The 18,774-nt window shown below is 41.3% G+C and overlaps 1 protein-coding gene across 2 annotated transcripts in view; it reads right to left on the bottom strand.

The window, feature by feature from the left end:
- The window catches only part of LOC127588215 (gamma-aminobutyric acid receptor subunit beta-2), a 30,482-nt gene extending 22,710 nt beyond the window's left edge, over positions 1–7,772 (bottom strand). The window contains exons 1-3 of one of the 2 annotated variants that reach the window (XM_052046850.1): positions 7,468–7,772; positions 7,200–7,297; positions 6,793–6,860 (exon numbers count right to left, since the gene is read on the bottom strand). In XM_052046850.1, the coding sequence (XP_051902810.1) occupies positions 6,793–6,860; positions 7,200–7,297; positions 7,468–7,547 (246 nt within the window). In that variant the 5' untranslated portion in view covers positions 7,548–7,772. The remainder of the gene's footprint in view (positions 1–6,792; positions 6,861–7,199; positions 7,298–7,467) is intronic. The other variant, XM_052046851.1, reaches the window with a different exon arrangement.
- Between the last annotated feature and the right edge of the window lie 11,002 nt (positions 7,773–18,774).

Raw genomic sequence — 18,774 nt, 5'->3', positions numbered from 1 at the left:
TTTAAGAGACAGATTTTATTTGAGAGGAGCAAGAAAACAAACTGCTGCATCATAGCGGCGGTTGAGGCCTATTAGTGCAGGTAAATTTGATGATTTTTTTGCGAGTGATTACCGAATCGATTTTCTCTCAGGATATGAACTTCAGCTTTGAGACACACAGTAATGTTCTCTCCTTGCAACCATTTTCTTGACTCTTTCATCATTGACTTTAGCCCGAACATCACTTTGGAAAAAAAAATTAGAGGGACTATTGTCCCCCGCCTCCCCTGCTCCAGAAGCAGGGATTGCTTAGTTTAGTAAGTTGGCAGCTGTGCAGCTTAGCGGACGACATACAATTTATTAGAGTCAATTGAGGTATCTGCAAGCCCTCTTTGTGTCCTCTCCAGAGAGGAACGGAGAGTTAAAGGACATTGGGGGGGGGGGGGGGGGTAGAGGACAAGGCCCACAAAGATTATTAGTGGAGGATTATTAAGCGCTCAAATATCCCAATGGAAGATGTGAAAAGAATTGACAAAGATTTGCCTCTTAGTTGTTATCGGTGACCCGAAACTTGACATCATTACTCTTAAACTGCCATCAAGTGTGTTTTTCTGGATATATTTGGAGTGGACGTCAGTGCCACTGAAGCTGAAACTGGAAGTTTATTGAGTCTTTAACTCAATTCATGTTTTGGAATTGAGTTCAGCACAGCTTTTGAATTCAAGATAAAGATTCGGAGGTAACGTGGAGTGATGTTTACAATCGTACAGCTGAGGAAAGGTTTTAAAATATGTACCAAATTCATGTCGGCCTCAATACTGAACTATAGTAATCATAACCTTAGTTGTTGGAGATGGCGGAGAAAAAAAAGACAACACTAATATGGCATCATTATATTGTGCAGGTGCACCTAATGAAGAAAAAAAACCTCAAAGGGGATCAAAGGTAAGAGATGACACACCTTCCCCAAAGCTCCAAAAAATCATGTCGCGTTCCAGGGTATCGCATATTTGCTCGTGCTGCATTCAACTGGTTGTACTTTCTCTGCGTTCAGAATTTAGTGAAAGTCTACAGGGAGACGTGTAGGTACCACCTGCATGAATAATGCATCAATCAAAGCATATTTTTGTGTGTGTGTGTGTGTGTTTGCCCCTTAACCAAAGCGGCCCTTGTGACTTCTGAAACAGATTGTTCAAGTTGTATGCAGAATATGGACATTAAAATGTACTATATTAAATTCGACCTCATGTATTCAAGGAATGCCATGTGGGAAACGGGAAAGGGATGTTCTGTGAATGATAGGAACCCAAAGGATAGTTGTCACTCATGGCATCGCTTCATGTGCATACAAAAAGGTTTTTGTTTTTTTTTTTAATCACAACTAGTTTGAAAAACCTTGAGCCAGCAAATAAAGCGGTTTTAGTTTCTATATAAGTAATAATTTCCTGTTCCCGCTATGTGCATTTTGGATTAAATAATGCAAGCGCACTTTCTAGATGGAACGAAAAATAAAATAAAATTCTTAGGTGTCTAAAACCAACAAGGTTGATACTTGCACAAAATAATGTCTATCGAAACATGAGAAGAGCAGAAATGAAATATCTTCACTGAAAAACCAAACCAGGATTCCACTCACCCTCCCTACACAGTCCTGCTCATAAAACGTCATATAAGATAAGATATATCTTATCTTATCTTATCTTATAAAGACGAGAAATGATTTACTAGAAACATTGACAAACGTGGTGTCAGAGTTGTTGAGAATATTTGAACACGACGTTAAAAAAAAAAAAAAAAACTTGACTATGTGCCCTTCACACAAGCCACGTGACCTGGAGTATATTTTGGTCCAGAAAAATGTTGAACATCTCAAAAGTTCTTCTCACGACTCACGGTTGGAAATCCAACTCCTTTCTACATCTGCTCACTCACTTCTCAGAGCCGTAAGAGGCGCGACAACAAAAGCGTTTGTCAATTCAATGTGATAGCCTGTTGACAGAATGGCTTCAGTCTTGCTTGTATAGTGGCAGACAAGCTTGTGAGGTGTCAGTCACCGAGGCAGCTCCTGCAATGTTTCCGGCTACGAAAACAACATCTTGACCGAGCTAAGCCGATCACCAGATGAAAGTGGCGCGGCTTAGTCCCCGAAACTTCACCCCTCAGCTATGCCTGCGTGACGAGTACCGCTCGTTTCGCGCGTGAGGTAGATCCATTTGTTGCCATCGTCTTTTGCGTATTATCGAGCTGGAGTGCTTTGATGTCTTGAGGCACCGAGACTCCGCTGATGGTGATTGCAAAGGTCCACCATGCGACCCGTTCGAAAAAGCTGCAAGCTCCAAGAACACGAAAAAAACACGGTTTGTTATCATGTTAGCTGTTTCCGCAAAAACTTTAATTTTGGTCGCTTCCATTTGATTTTGAGGCCAGACTCATATTTTTATCTTGTGAGTGAATCATGCTGAACCAATCTCATTTTGATATTTGGACAAGGATAAATTGCATGATGGCAACAAATTTCGATTGAATTTTGTAATCTGAGATGCAATGAACATTTTCTCGATGGATGATTTCTTGGGTGCATTTTTGTTTTTCTGAAATCGTTACAAATTACAACGCATGGTAAAATCAGCGTTGCGCAAGGCCTTAAAGGCCAAACTAAGAAACAATTAGCGAAGAAAATCCCCCAAATCTGCTGTACTAGGAAGCTAGTAAAGACATTTTGGAAGGCAGTATCAAAAAACATTTCGGGACACATAAAGACAGATGATTAAGATTTGGTGTCGACCAAGCCTTTGAGATTCATTCATTGTTCACAATACTCTTGTCCCAATTGATGAATGTGAAAATTCCGAAACAACAACATTGATCAGTAATGGACCTTTAGGAGGTTGCGAGGGTTCGGCGATTCTCGCTGGTCATGATCAATGATTTGGCATCCCCATTTGCGCTGTTCTTCACACATCCCTTCTGCTCTCCCCGACTGTATTACGGCACCAATTCAAGTCCGAAATGAACCGCGGATGAGACATTGCTCGGTCCGTTACGTAATCCAAACATTGACTTTGCTGCAGGCCGCGAGTCGAGATCGAGGGGGTGGGGTGGTGGGGTGGTAGTAAGGCCTTTGTAGGGCACACGGAGAAGGTAAACGTCCTCAGTTGACGTCCTCGGTTTTACGCGTATGTTGCCGCATATGCTAAAACGCTAACTACGGGCTAGAATTACAAGACGGCGACATAAATCCCCGCTTAAAATACGCTTACAAAGTCTCGGCATATCACCTGTACTTTTCACAGGAAGAGTTTCAATTTGTGTCCATTTCTATTTCCACACGAGCCATTCAGCGCGTGATTGTTTGATGCATTTGTTTATTTTCGTGCAATGTTCCGCTCCCCTGTCAATGAAGATGAAGTCAGTGCGGCCGACTCAATATCATTTTTAAAGCTCTCAGGTGCGGGTGAGATATTACACAGCCTGTAAGTGGCTCCACAATCTTCCCTTCCTTTTATGATCATATGGCAAGCAATAATCTCTTCTCGCCTTTCATCCAACATTCATCATAATATATCTGCGTGATATATTGTACAGGCGCCGCCCACGGCCCATCCGGGATCTCCTTCGCGGAGCTTTTCTCCAAAGAACTTCACAAGCAGCGACAAAAATAGCCATGAAAGAAGGGCATTTTGCACAATTCTCATATGTCAAAGGAGGAAAATTCGAGCTTCGCGTTGAGCTGGTGGTCCACCTGCCTCAGGTTAAACGTACACCATGACATTGGTATTCAGAGAGTGTGTGTGTGTGTTTCTCTTTGGCTGCGCACCACTGAGTCATGCACAGTGAACTCTGAAGCCGCACGAGGTCCATGACCTTCCCTCCAACACTATTTGGCTTTCTGCATGGCAACTCTTTCGTGTCGCCATCTCTCTCTTTTCCTCACTCTCTGTCTGTGTCTATCTCGTCCCCTCACACACACACACACACCGAGGTGATAAATGTGACCCCCGGGTCTTGCGTTCTCGTATCCATTTTCACCCTTCAAGCGTCTGAGGCCCGGGCGTGAGCCACACAGCTCCTCGTTCCATGTTTGTGGCATGTTAGGTTTTCGACACATGCAGCGTGTGATGCTTCGTGTCAGGAGTTGGTCTGAAGCACGTGAGTTTTCTGCTGACTAGTGAACAAGATGGACACTATCTATGAGAATTAACGAAAATATTTTTAGACCGTTTTTTAAAAGTTACTTCATGATCTAAAACTAAAATTGGAATTAAAATATCTATTGACAAATAATATAAAAATGAGAACTTTAAAAACAAAAAAACAACAGCAAAATGAATTTTTTTATGTTTAAAAAAAAGGAACTAAAACTGCCTAAAGAAGGAAAATACCCTTGTCATCTTTGTCACTTAATTTCTTTCAGGGGCTATTTTCAAGTTATTTATGTTGAAGTCACTGTGAAAGAACGTCAAAGAATCGGCAGAAATATCATTTACTTAATGATTTTTTTATTACATTTTTTGTGCTCTTTAAATGTGCCATTTTATATAAAACAACTAAAGCTAACACTAAAACTAACTAAACTGAAATAAAGAAAAGAAGATAGACTAGCTCTAAAAACTAATTCAAACTAACTGAATTAAGTTAAGATCTTGTAGCGGCAGGTTGACCGTGGAATAATACATTTAGAGGTGTCAAATTATCGCTATAATTGTGAATAATTAATTTCAGTTATATTTTGCGCAATATGTTTTTTAATCATGTTAATCTAATCTCTAACTTTATTATTTCTGTAGGTGGGTTGCCTGTTACTTATAAATGTTAGTTTTCAAAACTTAATTTATTAAGCTAACAGAACAATCTCTAAGTCTTAGAAATAAGTACACAAGCACCATTTTATGTTCAGCAAACCCAATTTTTATTTGTGTTGGAACTGCTTTTATTAACAGTATTAAAATGTTCATTCAAAACAAAATAAAACAACAATTTTCTTCAGCACTGTTTTAAGGGTCTGTTTTATTTATTATCTGTAGCAAGTTCCGTGTTCAGTACTTGTATTGCTCAGAAAGGTGTTCTTACTCTTTTTGATATGTTAACCTAAGCACTTTTTCTGGACAAGGTGTTCTCTTTTATTTTTATTTTGTAATTATTTGGAGATTTACAAAAACAATAAAGTGATATTCCCCCTGGTGGTCAAAACTAAAGGTTGCAGGTCAGATTTGGGATGACAGTAGTCTCCAATACAGCAGAAAGTAAATGGCTTGGACTGCATCTGTTTAAAAACAATAAAATACTTTATAATACCACTTTTTTTGTGATGTGAATCTTTTGATCTGCATCAATGCTCAATAATGTAATAGATTTAAAACGAAAATAGGGGCTTTCTCAGCAATTTTTAGATTTGATTAAAATATAGATTAATTAGATCAATTACAGATCAGAATTAATTAATATAACCTTTTTTAATCTCTTGACAGCACTAATTATATATTATTTCTGTTTTCCATCATTTCCTGTGATAAAATCTGATACAAATTCAAGGTTGAGCAGCATTCCTGATTGGATTGTGGTCACCCTTAGAGGTTCCTGCTTATGTGCATGGAGCATTTCTCGACCTTAGACTGACTGTTTTAGGACATGTTTTATTATTATTTTTTTTGCCTAGACAAAACATTTCTCGACCTTAGACTGACTGTTTTTGGACATGTTTTATTATTATTATTTTTTGCCTAGACAGAACTGGAGGGTCCAATAAATAGTAATTTGTGATACATTAGTTTTAAGTGTACCGTAAGAATCAGAAATTGACTCTTACTGTACCTCCAAATGAAAAGGGGTCATCTGAACCTCATCTCTGATATAAACAAACAAACAAAATGGTGATAACTTGTCTTAGATATCGTGTATGAATTTTTATTTATTACGCCAATGTAATCAAAAGGCCACTTATATAATGCTTGTGTTTCATGCCAGGTCGCCTTTCGCAGAACAATTCCACCTACATGTGTCACGTGTGTATGTGCATGACCCCGGTCGCAAATAGACGCAGCATCGTCTGCTTTTCGCATCACGTCTCCACTCAAGCAGGAAGTCTGCATGTGCACAAACACAACAACATGAGCAAAAAGCCTTCAGGGGGGTTTTCGCTGCTGCCAAAAATATTCCACATGACATCAAAGCATGAGTCATATCACAGCTAGCGCTGAATTCACGTCACAGCAGGAGGGGCATTTTCCTATTTTCAATTTAAAAATGAAATAAAATCAATAAGGAGAAACAAGCAAAAATAGATGCAAGCAAAATGATCGTGATGGAAACTGCAGCCAGCGCAAGCTTCATGAGTGAGCTTCCAGAAATGGGTGCTATTCCGACAAAATATCAGTAGGGGGTGCACTTGTATGGAGCAAAATCTCTCACTTCAACTACTGCCAGTGTTTCCAGTCAAATAATAATAATGACAATAACGTAAAAAATAAGCATTTATAAACCAGGTGCAACACGGAATCTAAAGTACGTTTTTAACACGGCACTAACATCTCGTCGACACATGGGACGAGACGGGGAAATATTTAGCCCTCTTTCTTAATTAACATGCGTGTTGATGTCTTGATAAATATTGTCCACACAAACGAGGCATTCATCTCATGTGCACACTTTGAAGCCTTTTAACATCTCATGTCGAGACGAAAACAAGAGTGTGGGGGTTCCCCTTCCGCGGATTCGGGAGGGGATCCCCCCGCGCCTCCCCAACTACCCCCTCCCCCACACCTTCATGCAAGAATCCACGCAGGGATAATTAGGCAAGGCTTTATGATAACTTACCATATTGACTTCTGACACCATGTCTATGCTGGCGATGTCTATATTCATGCCCACTCCCACTGGTGCACCTGGGATGAAATAATAATAATTAAAATAATAATAATAATAATTGGAAACTGTGGTGCAGCCTTTATAAGGGAATAATGATTCTATTCCCGCTTGTGTGAGAGAATAGTTTTTTTTTACTGATTTACGAAATCAGCACATTTGACCATTTGAAAAGTTGAAAGAGGGAATGCTGCAGCTGTTGTAAAAGCGCTCCATAAATCAGGATGTATTGTTTTGTATTGTATGTACATGCATGCACGAGCGGTGATATTTTTTTGACGTGCACATGCACATGACTTGGTTGGCATTTACACAGCATTGCATTGCATTAGCGCACAAAGTGACAGCTCAACATTTACCTCCAAAATCTGGCCTCAGACGAATATCATAACCTGTCAACAGCCTATCCACCGTCTCTTTAACCAAAGGCATATTGCTCGGATCGTTCACACCGACACTGTGAAGGAGCACACACACACACACACACAAACACAAGAGTCACACACACGCGCAAATTAACAGATTAAGATGGCAAAACATTTCACGGAGCGCAAAGTCTCCTACACGCCGTTTCCGCTGCTGGTCCGGCAGGAGGGAAAATAAACGAGAGAAGTGAAACATTCTTACCTTTGTGCGCACACCACGGCCACTACGAGGGGGAACACCCCGACACAAAACCACCATCTTCTTCTTCTTAACACCGCCATGCTCGCGTCTTTTGATGGCGTGTGTTGTTGCTGTTTCTTTTCTTTTTTTTCTTCCTCCCCAGCCTCCTTATAGTCAAGACAAGACGAGCTACAACTTATTCTTGCCAGTGCGGTAATTCCAATGCTGGACGCATGCGCAGTCTGCGCTACAACGTGAAGACCGATGATGAAGATGATGATGCTGATGATGATGATGATGATGCTTGTGACAGAAGTGTAGTAGACAGACAGCCAGACGCGGGTGGAGTTTAAAGGGCGGGGGCGGGGGAGTCAACTGTCACTCGTGAGGGATCTCCCAGTGTGATGGACTGCAATTAGGTTGCAGGTTGGATTCCCATAGAAATGAGCAAGGCGTGTCTTTTTGTTCCGTGCATCACTCACGAGACATTCAGTTGTGTACGGTAACTTTTAACATCCTGTAATCACTTAAATAAGGACATCGGCTTTGATCAATTCAAACAAGAATGAGAGACAATAAAATTCAGCATTTTGAATACAATGAACCCCTGTTGGTTCATCGGTTCGATTTAATGGGACCCATTGCAAGTATTGTAATTTAACATAGATAATGCTGGCACTGTGGTGTATAATTTAGAGGGGAAGTCAAGTAAAATAAAAATATTACAATAGGTTGTATTCATCCCCCACTAGTCTAAAAACAGTAAAAACCAATCATGGCCCAGATTACAAAGTAGCATAACCAAACTTAAGAAATAAATGTTGATGATGTTGATGATCATAAGTGTTTGTCTGAAAGGAGTGTGCGTGATAATATTTAATCATCATAATAACAACAATAATGATGATGCTAGGCGGCCCGGTAGTCCAGTGGTTAGCGCGTCGGCTTCACAGTGCAGAGGTACCGGGTTCGATTCCAGCTCCGGCCTCCCTGTGTGGAGTTTGCATGTTCTCCCCGGGCCTGCGTGGGTTTTCTCCGGGTGCTCCGGTTTCCTCCCACATTCCAAAAATATGCGTGGCAGGCTGTTTGAACACTCTAAATTGTCCCTAGGAGTGAGTGTGAGCGTGGATGGTTGTTCGTCTATGCGTGCCCTGCGATTGGCTGGCAACCGATTCAGGGTGTCCCCCGCCTACTGCCCGGAGACGGCTGGGATGGGCTCCAGCACCCCCCGCGACCCGAGTGAGGATCAAGCGGTACGGAAGATGAATGAATGAATGAATGATGATGCTGATGAAAATCAAACCTTTCCTCTCACATGAACACTTTGAGACAGTAATTCATGCCTTTGTCACATCCCGGCTCGATTACTGCAACGCCCTGTACTTTGGAGTCAGCCAGTCCTCCATCAAGCGCCTTCAGCTGGTACAGAATGCCGCTGCTCGCCTCTTGACTGGTACTCGTAAGAGGGAGCATATAACTCCTACTTTGGCATCCCTTCACTGGCTCCCCATTCATTTTAGAATTATTTTTAAGATCCTCCTCTTTGTTTTCAAATCTCTGAATAATCTCGCGCCACCTTACCTCTCTGAGCTCATACGCCCCTACACCCCTGCCCGGCGCCTCAGGTCTGTGGACCAGTCTTTGCTAGACGTACCAAGAACTAAACTGAGGCTCAGAGGGGATCGAGCCTTTTCTGTTGCTGGTCCATCTCTCTGGAATGACCTCCCACTGAACATTCGGCAAGCCTCCTCGCTGCCCATCTTTAAAGCCCTCCTCAAAACTCACTTGTATTCTTTGGCGTTTGACTCAGCATGACTTAGATTTGCTCTTGATTTTACTGCTTGGTGCTTTCTACCGCCTTATTACTTATTACTTATTACTGATTCGTCTTACTGTTTATTGTATATGTTAAATCGCTCCATGTACAGCACTTTGTATGCAGCGATGGCTGTTTGAAAGTGCTCTATAAATACTGTTGACTTGACTTGACTTGACTTGATGATGATCATAACTACTTGACATCATAGTCCGATACTTCTTTGGCAGGATTGTCATAAATTGGCCACATCATGAGTGTGCACCCGTTTTCTAGGTTGGAAAAACTCCGGTCAGGTTTGTCTTATTTGCAACTGACTGTTCGTGATTGGTTCTAGGGCAGTTTGAAAAACTTCCTGAGGACATTTTCAAAGCAATAAAAACATTTTTAAAGGCTGTAAAAGTGTGGAGGCAAGCTAGACTAGGTTTTAGACACACGCAGATTGGTGCAATTAAAAATGGGCACATTGCCTCGTCGAGAGCGGGAACAGAATACTAATTACTAAACAAGAGCAGCAGAATACTAGAGACACGCCTAAAGTTGAATCAATGCCAGCTCATTAATAACCTACCTGATAATGTGTCCAATTTCTTGGTGCTTGGTCACTATTCTTGATGGTCAAGATGTCAGAAACAGCTCTCGTGATGCAAACAACAACAAGAATAATCGTGTTCAATTAATACCTCTTTAACAGTATCAATCAAAACATTCTGAACGTTATTGCAGGCTAAATGCACAATGTTGTGACCGGTGTGCCTTCACATCCCGGCACCAGTGCATCGATCGCCATACATCCAGACCTGTATATGCATAGTGCATTAAGCATGTCTTAACACTGCAAGAGGCACGCTGCCAATTCCGAAGTGCCTCGGGCTTTGGAGGCCGGATCCATGTAGACGAGGAGTATGTGGTGAAGCTACACTGGCTACGCACGCAAAGCTGAGCAGGAAGCATGCACCACCGGGGAAAGGAAACTCCAGTCATGGAGGAAATGGTGGATCGGTTGAAGATGCCTCAGCATTGAGCCCTTTTTTTAAGAGAGTGATGAGAGACAGATTCCTTCAGAGGAGAAGCAGCTGTAGGATTGCAAAAAAAAATTAAAAAAAAATCTCCATGCCACCTGATGGTGTCACTATTTAAAATTCTCTAAACGTTGAGTCTGTTTCAGTGATATGCAGTATGTTATTGACAGTGCCCTTACACAAATTGGTGCAATGACAAATTGCAGGGAGCTTAGTCTTGAAGCTACAATTTTGACGTCAAATTAAAATTGGAAAATTACTTAACTTGCCAGTCAACGGAAATCACGCAAATTACCCACCAACGCTGGACTTTTGCCATTTGTCTGTTTATTTATGTATTTATTTTTTAGAATCTATAATAATGGTGAGTTTTCTTTTGGGAACCACACACGCCTGCCAGATTCTGCCACAAAAGCATTTGGACGAAGAACTTCAAGATGGTGTGTGTATCAGGCGCCCGTTCCTTAATAAGTCTACACACCCCCAGTTTCGTTGTAAAGTGTTTGTGATGTAAAAAAATATGGGATCAAGAGAAAGTATTAAAAAACTTTTCTACCATTAATGTGCCCTCAAAACTATCAAACTCAATCGAAAAAAATATATACATGTTTTTTCCAAGACAGGAATTAAAAATAAAAGAGATAATGATGATTAACCCCAAATAAATGTTCTAGTAGGTTTTCCTGATTTTTGAGTATTATGCGAAAGGGATTGCTTCCCAAAATTGTCATATCTAGAGCTATAAAAAGGTTTTTAATTAGTATGTGAGGCTTTTTTTTTGTACTGTGCCAGTAATTGTCTGCACATTTGTTTCCTGTCTTAAATCTTGGGAAATTTGTTGTCCAAACGTGCCAAATCGACCGAGTGAAGCCGTTGCATTATTTAGACATTGCAGACCGGCCTCGCAGGGGGAAGTGTGAAAAGATTTACTACGCGGCACCTGGTGGATCTTCACTGTGGAGTTTACACCTGGTCTGCTTCCACATGCCCAATGTCTGTTTGTCATCCAAGTGGGGCCGCACGCCAAGCACCACACGATCGGCACACACCTTCCCGCCGCCATTGAATGTGACTTTCAAAAGACCCTCAGACCGACATGTGAATCTATTTAACATGTTTTAGTGCGTATCATACGTCCATCAAAGTTTAATTCAGAAATGTTCATCTGGGGGGGGGGGGGGGGTAAATCTTTTATTTACTTCCTAAATAGAGGTGAGCCCACATAATGCTTCTTGAAATCCAAAAATGCACAAAATCTGCGCGCATGGGTTACTGCAGCAAACAAGGCCGTCTGTCAGTAGAATGTGGCGGCTGATTTGAATTTCTCTGTCAAGTTTTCTGTTTAAAATCGACAACAACTGGAAATCAAAGGCACCTTCCAGTTGTTTATGTTGCTTTGAATGCTTCATAAGAGTTGCCCATAAACATATGAAGTTACAAATAGGTGAGAGAAATGGCAAGGACTGAAGAGGACTGTGGGAAATCAACATCTTCCAGAGCTCAGGGACACCCAAAACACTATTTGAGGGAGGTGCTTGTTTTTTCTTCCTGCACCTCATCTATATGGAAATATGGACAATAGAGTAAAAGATAATTGACTAAAAGTTACTAATTTATTTTTGACTAAATCGAAACAAAATTCCATCTTCAAATGAAATCATTTGTTCCGTTTTCCGGCCCCATGCCGCGACCTTACATCCGCGTTGACAAGCATATGCAAATGTCACCCTATTGTTATTAAACCGTGCTTACATCCATTACTCTTCCGCTCAAAGATCAATATACGCACGGCAGGCCTTTTTCCGGCATTCACTGAAGTGATGATCGGGATACTTTCATCCGCAATTACGCTCATGAATTTTTCAACGTAGCTCCACAATACAGTGTGCAATGCTCACCGGCTGCTCCCCTCCCATTATTGTTCACCTGAGAAGAGAAATTAGCACATACGCTGCATTTAGCTTCAAAAGAGCCCTTGATGTGTGCTGGGGTTTATTTTTTTTTAACACTCCCCATGGTTGTTCAGAGTCTACACCTGTCCCAGGAATAATATCAGGTTTGGAGCGCTGAAGCGGGGATAAATGGGATAAAGCGAGCCTGTCAGACAACATTTGGACCTTATCTCCTTATCTTCTCCAGAGGAGGCGCCACCTGCTTCCGCTTCAAGGTTGTCGTGCCCTTCAGGCAGCGGATTGTTTGCTACTCACCTACATCTCTACTGCCGTAGCGGTCTGCTCAACCACAAGTGCCGACAGGAGGGTCATCTTTGGACACAGTTGGGAAGAGGAGGAAGTAGAGGACCGCTGCGATGATTTGAGAGCGTCTGCCAAAAAGCTGCTCTTCGGGAGAGCTGGCTGCCATCTGATGTGATGATTTAGATGGCGACACATGAGGTTGTTGGCTTCTTTCGACGGTTTCCCTCCCATGTCGCTCCCTGCAGACAGCGAGGGTGGAAGGAGATATATGATGCATTGTTTTGCGCCATAATGTAAAAAAAAAAAAAAACAACAACAAAAAAAAAACAGTTGCTGGGTGTCTTACGGAAATCAAGGATTGAAAAATGGACCTTATACAAAAAACATTCATGTCATGTTCATTAAAGACCGTAAACTGTCCATAATGTGAATGTTGTTGTCTGACTATATGTGCTATGCCAGGGGTGCCCAAACTTTTTGGATCGAAGATCTACTTTTCAATCAACTAACCTCACGGGATCTAACCTTGACGGCGCGCGCACGCACACACACACACAAATTTAAGATTTACCTGCTTTATTTTATTTTTTTATTTTTTTTTATGTGAAAATGAGACTGATAAGATGATTAGTGTGCAGTGTATATTAACACAAAAATATATTACTAACATGTACAAAGACACACAAATGGTTGTTTGTTTTTTTTCTTCTCGAAACTCCTCGGATCTACTTGGGTCCTGTCTTAGATTTACCGGTAGATCAGGATCTACCTAATGGGGCACCCCTGCGCTAAGCAGTTGACTGGCAACTCATCAGCGTCCTAAGTCTGATTTTCTTGCTTTTGTTTTTAAACATGAGAAGGAAAACTATTGAACTCTGTTGAGCTGAGTGTGAAAAATCAGTCAAACATACTTTGAAACACAAGAAAAACTCATACCTGTGGCTTTAAAAACAGTGGATAATTTTTATGACAAGTTAACACCTGCATGCATGACCGCTTTCCAATTTATTTATGTTTTTGTTCAACTGAGTTTGGCGGCAAAGCAACACAGCGTTTTAAGTAGCACCGCCGCGGCGCCGGCGACTTCAATTTGACATTGACCATCTACTATTCCATTAGCGGTAACCATGGAGACTGCGGCATACACCTCCACGTCGCACACATGCTCATCATGTGCGAGAATGCACTTGCATGACTTGTTTTCCGCACCTTCTCATGAACTCTCAACATTTCCAGCAGTTCAACTACAATTCAAACTTGAATTAAATATGGTTGATATGAGAGTGAGGCTTTTGGCATCATGGGCTAATTCCCTCAGCTTTCGGGTCAATAGTTGCTCATAAGGAAAAGAAAATGTCATTTCAACCGGATAATTTAGCGCAATCATTGCTCCCCCAATTGCGACAAAAAATAATTAACGTCTTGTGGTTCAAGTACATTCCGATACGTAGTGGATACAGCCATTGCCCAAGTGTAGGTAAAATATGACCTGTATTTCCCTGGAGGAGGTCGGTGGGGAAAAGGAGCACGGTATGCTACGTTGCCCCCTTTCCGCCTCGCTTAGGAGGAGGATAACCTTTTAAAATACGTCCATGATGAGGGTGATAATTAGAAGAGCAAAGAAATGTAACCGCAGGTGTACAGTATGCGGCGGCTCGGAGGAGAGAGAACCACACCAGATGCAATTGGACAGGTGGAAGGGCAGCAACACACACACACACACACACACACACACACACACACACACACACACACACACACACACACACGCACAATTGCGCACTCATCTTGGTTTCCTTCATCGTTCACAACAGCTCGTACTCCGTCTTCTTGCTTTCACTGGGACATGTTGGCAGGAATCAGTTCACTGTTCAAGTTTTTTTTCCTCCTCTCGCTCACTGTCTGAATTTTATTGGGTCAGCTGAGTGCATATGAGAAAAAGTTTTCTCCCAAAAGTGTGATGGGAGGAAAAATTGATTGACAGGCATGGAAATGGTAACGCTACTTCTCCGGGCTCTCGCGTAATGAGTTTTTATCCGCAAGCGTTTTCCTGCGTATGCAAATATCCGATACACTTGATACATTTTTAATAAGCAGCATTACTCTTGTGCATTTGCTATCTGGACAGTCTAACCTAAATATCTGTTGTAGGATATTTTTTTTGGTGAGGCATATTATGAATTTATGACTGCTGAATTGATTATATTTACCTACGTAGTGTACCTAGTGTTGCGGTACTTTCATTTTTCAAAACGTATGTCAGGTGACCTGTCATAATAGCCAGGAGAGAGCATCCTTCAACTTTTGAGAATCCAATTGTAATACAAAACACTCATTTGACATTTCACTCAAAATTACTCATTTGACAAGTGTAAAATCACAAAAATTAATCAATGACAAAATGATACACTAGCATTTTAAAACATCGTTGTGGCGAAATTCATCTACTTTCTCCATCTCCTTAGTCTTGGGCGGGAAGAGGGAAGTCCACCAACCAACCACATGACACAATGAAGACAATCCCCCCCCCCCCCCCCCCCCCCTCCGCCGCCTTCATACTTCCAGTCACACCGAGGAAAATTTTGTCTTTTAAGATATTTTGAGAATGTGGGCCGAAGTGAAAGCCCACACAAGCGTGGGGATAACATGCAAACTCTACAAAAGGCCAAAGCTAAGTTTCAAAACAGGAACCTCTTGACTGCGAAGCAGACATGCTAACCACTGGGTCAACCACCGTGTTGGAATTGTAAACAATCCAGCCCAGTCCATTTCATTGGGATCCACATCCTTTTTCGATAAACACAAGGTCTACCGAAATATCACACACAAATCCACCCCCCCACCCGCACATCGCCCCAACAGAAATTCAACATTTACTTTATCTTGCTATGATATGATTCTGTCTCCATGGCAACTGCCGCTGCCATTTCTCGTGATGTAGAGGCGGTGCGAGCACGAAGGATGGAGAAAGAATTTTGAAGAAACACTTTTTATTGAGGGTCACAACAATAATGGGGTGGGGGAAAAAAAAAAGTTTTTCCAAGTTAAGCGGCCGCTCATGTTATTGGGGCGAGTCAGTCAGCGCACCCGCAAAAAGGCCACGCACGCCCCATACTCCCTTGTTCCAACGCACACAAATACATCGTGACAACCTTCCTCCCATCATCGTGGCGGCCTGGAACCTTTTCCCAAGTCTTTATTTAAACCACTTTTGGAAACAAGAGCCAAACGTCCTGCCCTTTGTGTGACGACCAAAACAAAATGAAGCGCTTCAAAGTTTAGATGAACACGCACACACGCGCTCGGACACACAAGTTTTCCCCTACTGTAAGTGTTACCATGGCGACCGCACGGCGAGGCTTATGAAGTACAGTGGGCCCGTCTCACGTGGGAGCTGGCATGTATTTATAGAAGCACTGCGCCGTGGTCAGGAATGAGAAATGATACACTTTCATGCGCACACATGTTGCGCAGTGTTCGGTGTGTGTGTGTGTGTGTGTGTGTGTGTTACGAATATGAATATGAACTACAAATTTGTTTGAAATGACAGGGGAGTTGGGGGTGTGGGTTAAGAGACAATGTGTGTTTCTTTCACTTTTCACTTCTTTCACTTCGCTAGCTTCCAACCTTTCATTTAAGGCCCTGAGCACACACAAAAATAAATACAAATGAGATCGAGTTGTGCTTTGAGAATCCTCCCGCTGTCAGTGATTTTTTTTTTCTTCTTTGCAAACAATCTGCTGGCCTTGCATCGAAATGCAGAGTGCATATCATGGCGGGTTTAATTAAACCTCCGTTTATTTGAATGATGAACTAATTAAAATCGTTTTGATTCCGAAAGCATGTCTCCTTATCTCGCCGAAGTAATTGTACTTTGCAAATGGACATAATTGAATTGCTTCTCATTCTATTGTTCCCATGGAAGGGGACGAGTACCTCCTTGCAATCCATCATTATCACGTTGCCTCTCATCTTCATGCACATCTTTAAGTCTAATGAACGGCTGTAGTGATTACATTCGGTGAAAAGTGTTGTCTGCCAAATAATGATCCCCCATTATTTATATTTGTTCACTTAAAGACAAATTAATGGGGAATTGATGAATGGGATCAGGTGGGATGAGCCACACACTTGTTTACAGGATTGAGAACTTTTTTTGATCATAGTAAATACAAGATATCAAGTGTTTCGTCCTGACACTCTTTTAGCGCTTTCTGTCTATTCTTACCATTATCATATATCAGGCAAGTGCTGAAAGAAGTTAGCAGTAAAACGTAGTAACTGTAAAATATTTGCACCATAATGTCGATTGTAAGTTTGCTCTAACTCAGCCAAGTGTATTTGACTTTTGTTACATCTATCTGCATAGAAGAAAAATGGATGCGCCCTTCAGTGAGGCAGAGTACTATTTGCCTCACCTCACCCTTTTAATGTAATCTCCTTGATGTAATCAGCAAAATTAAAATAGATTACTATGGAAAATACATTTTCTTATACCTGCATATATGTACAGTGTATTTTTTGTTGTTGTTTGTTTTTATAAACTTGATCTGTATTATGGATGGAACTGTGGGGAAATGTTTTTTTAAGAGTTGCTGTTTGGCTAAACACACTCAATATTACAAGAATCCTACTTTTTGCGCTTACGTTCATGTTTTATATACATTTTAAGAGTAAGAGCTTAGTTTAGACGAAACCAGACTCTCAGTTAAATATGCCGTTAATGTGCGGAAGAACACAGCAAGCAGACAAGCATGGTTAACTTAAAGAGATTGTGTGCATGTAATGGGCAAAAATGCCTAAAAAGCAAAGATGAATATGTGTGTGTGGGTGTTTACAATGTCTGCTACTTTCAAGCTAAAAGCTACTCAGGTGGATTAGACCGGAAGGCAAAGTGCTTCTTTCTACATATGCAGGTCCCTTTCAGTTTCGATGTATGGCTTCAGGACTCTGTATTTCGACAGTTAAAAACAGGACCAACTTTTAAAACAATGATTTGCCGTGTTAAGAACCTTCATAATGAATGTGCCATGCTCTTGATCTTCAGTGATTCACTCATGATTGCAAATTATCGAGAGCCCATTTTTCAGCACGTTGAGTGTTTGGTGCACAAAGACAGCGGCAGTTGAAATGTGACGTTGCGTAATCAGTCCGCGCATTTGAACAGCGTCAGAAGACCACCCTATATTTCTCCCTCTCTGCCTCGCTGCATGAATTATTGATAACAAATGACTGTGATAGCAGTTATAATGAAAAAGTAATGCTGCGCCGAGATAATCTCGCTCCTTGATCAATGAAGATTTCTTTTCTCTTCCCGTGCATTCAAGTCTTGTTCGAGTTTAATATGCACACAAATACAAACTCAATGTGCCATGCGCCCAGCGTGAGAATACAATATCGCAGAGTCGTCTTCATGAACTTTTAGTTGCACAACTGCATGCAGTCGGGGGTAAGAAAATGATTCTACACAATCGAATGAGATGTGGGAGCCAAAATTGTCTTCGTTGGATATTATCGTGGCTGAAATTTCCTGGGAATGCCCTTTACCATTGCCGCCAATTTAAGTCCCTCCATTTTCTTTCACGCATGTCTGCATTTGGCGAACTGTAGCCTAGGATAGCCCAGAATAGGAACTTCGATAAGGCACCATTCAAATTAAGTGAAAAAAAAAAGGTGAAATAAAGGTATTGCCCTTGCATGTGGGCAAGGAGAGCCACATTTGCCAATGGGCTTAACTGTTTAGCGAATGGTTCCTTGAGTCGACCTGCACAACAACAACATGACAGCACTCGTGAGGATCGACTCAAACTCCCGCAAATCCCAAGGCCACACCCCTTAAAGGCATGTATTCCATACACAAATACATCATAAATCATTACAATTTTGTAAAAAGAGTTTGTTTTCATACAACACAGTGATTTGTTTGTGGGAAAAAAATTGAAAATAAATAAATCAATTGGGGGGAAAATGATAAAAATGTTCTCATGTAACCAAATAAGTAGCCAAAATAAGACCAACAGCTCTGAGTAGTTATGATAACTTGCACTTCAACTCTACATATCGTTACATTCTTCAACATTCAAACGTGATTTTCTCTCCCCCCTCCCCCCTCATTAGGTAGTGAAGGTGTACCTAATGTTGTGGCCAGTCAGTCTATATACAAAATATATCAAACTCTCGCCAGCATTTGACTGGTTTTAATCTTCATGGTGGTGCTATTTGTCTCCTCTTCCTCTTATGAGGAAATTATCACCATCAATTTAAATATTTTATTTTATTTATTTATTTATTTTTT

The sequence above is a fragment of the Hippocampus zosterae genome, chromosome 16 (genome assembly GCF_025434085.1).
Source record: "Hippocampus zosterae strain Florida chromosome 16, ASM2543408v3, whole genome shotgun sequence".
In the NCBI taxonomy this organism is placed as follows: Eukaryota; Metazoa; Chordata; class Actinopteri; order Syngnathiformes; family Syngnathidae; genus Hippocampus; species Hippocampus zosterae.
This window is presented reverse-complemented; position numbering and strand designations above follow the sequence as displayed.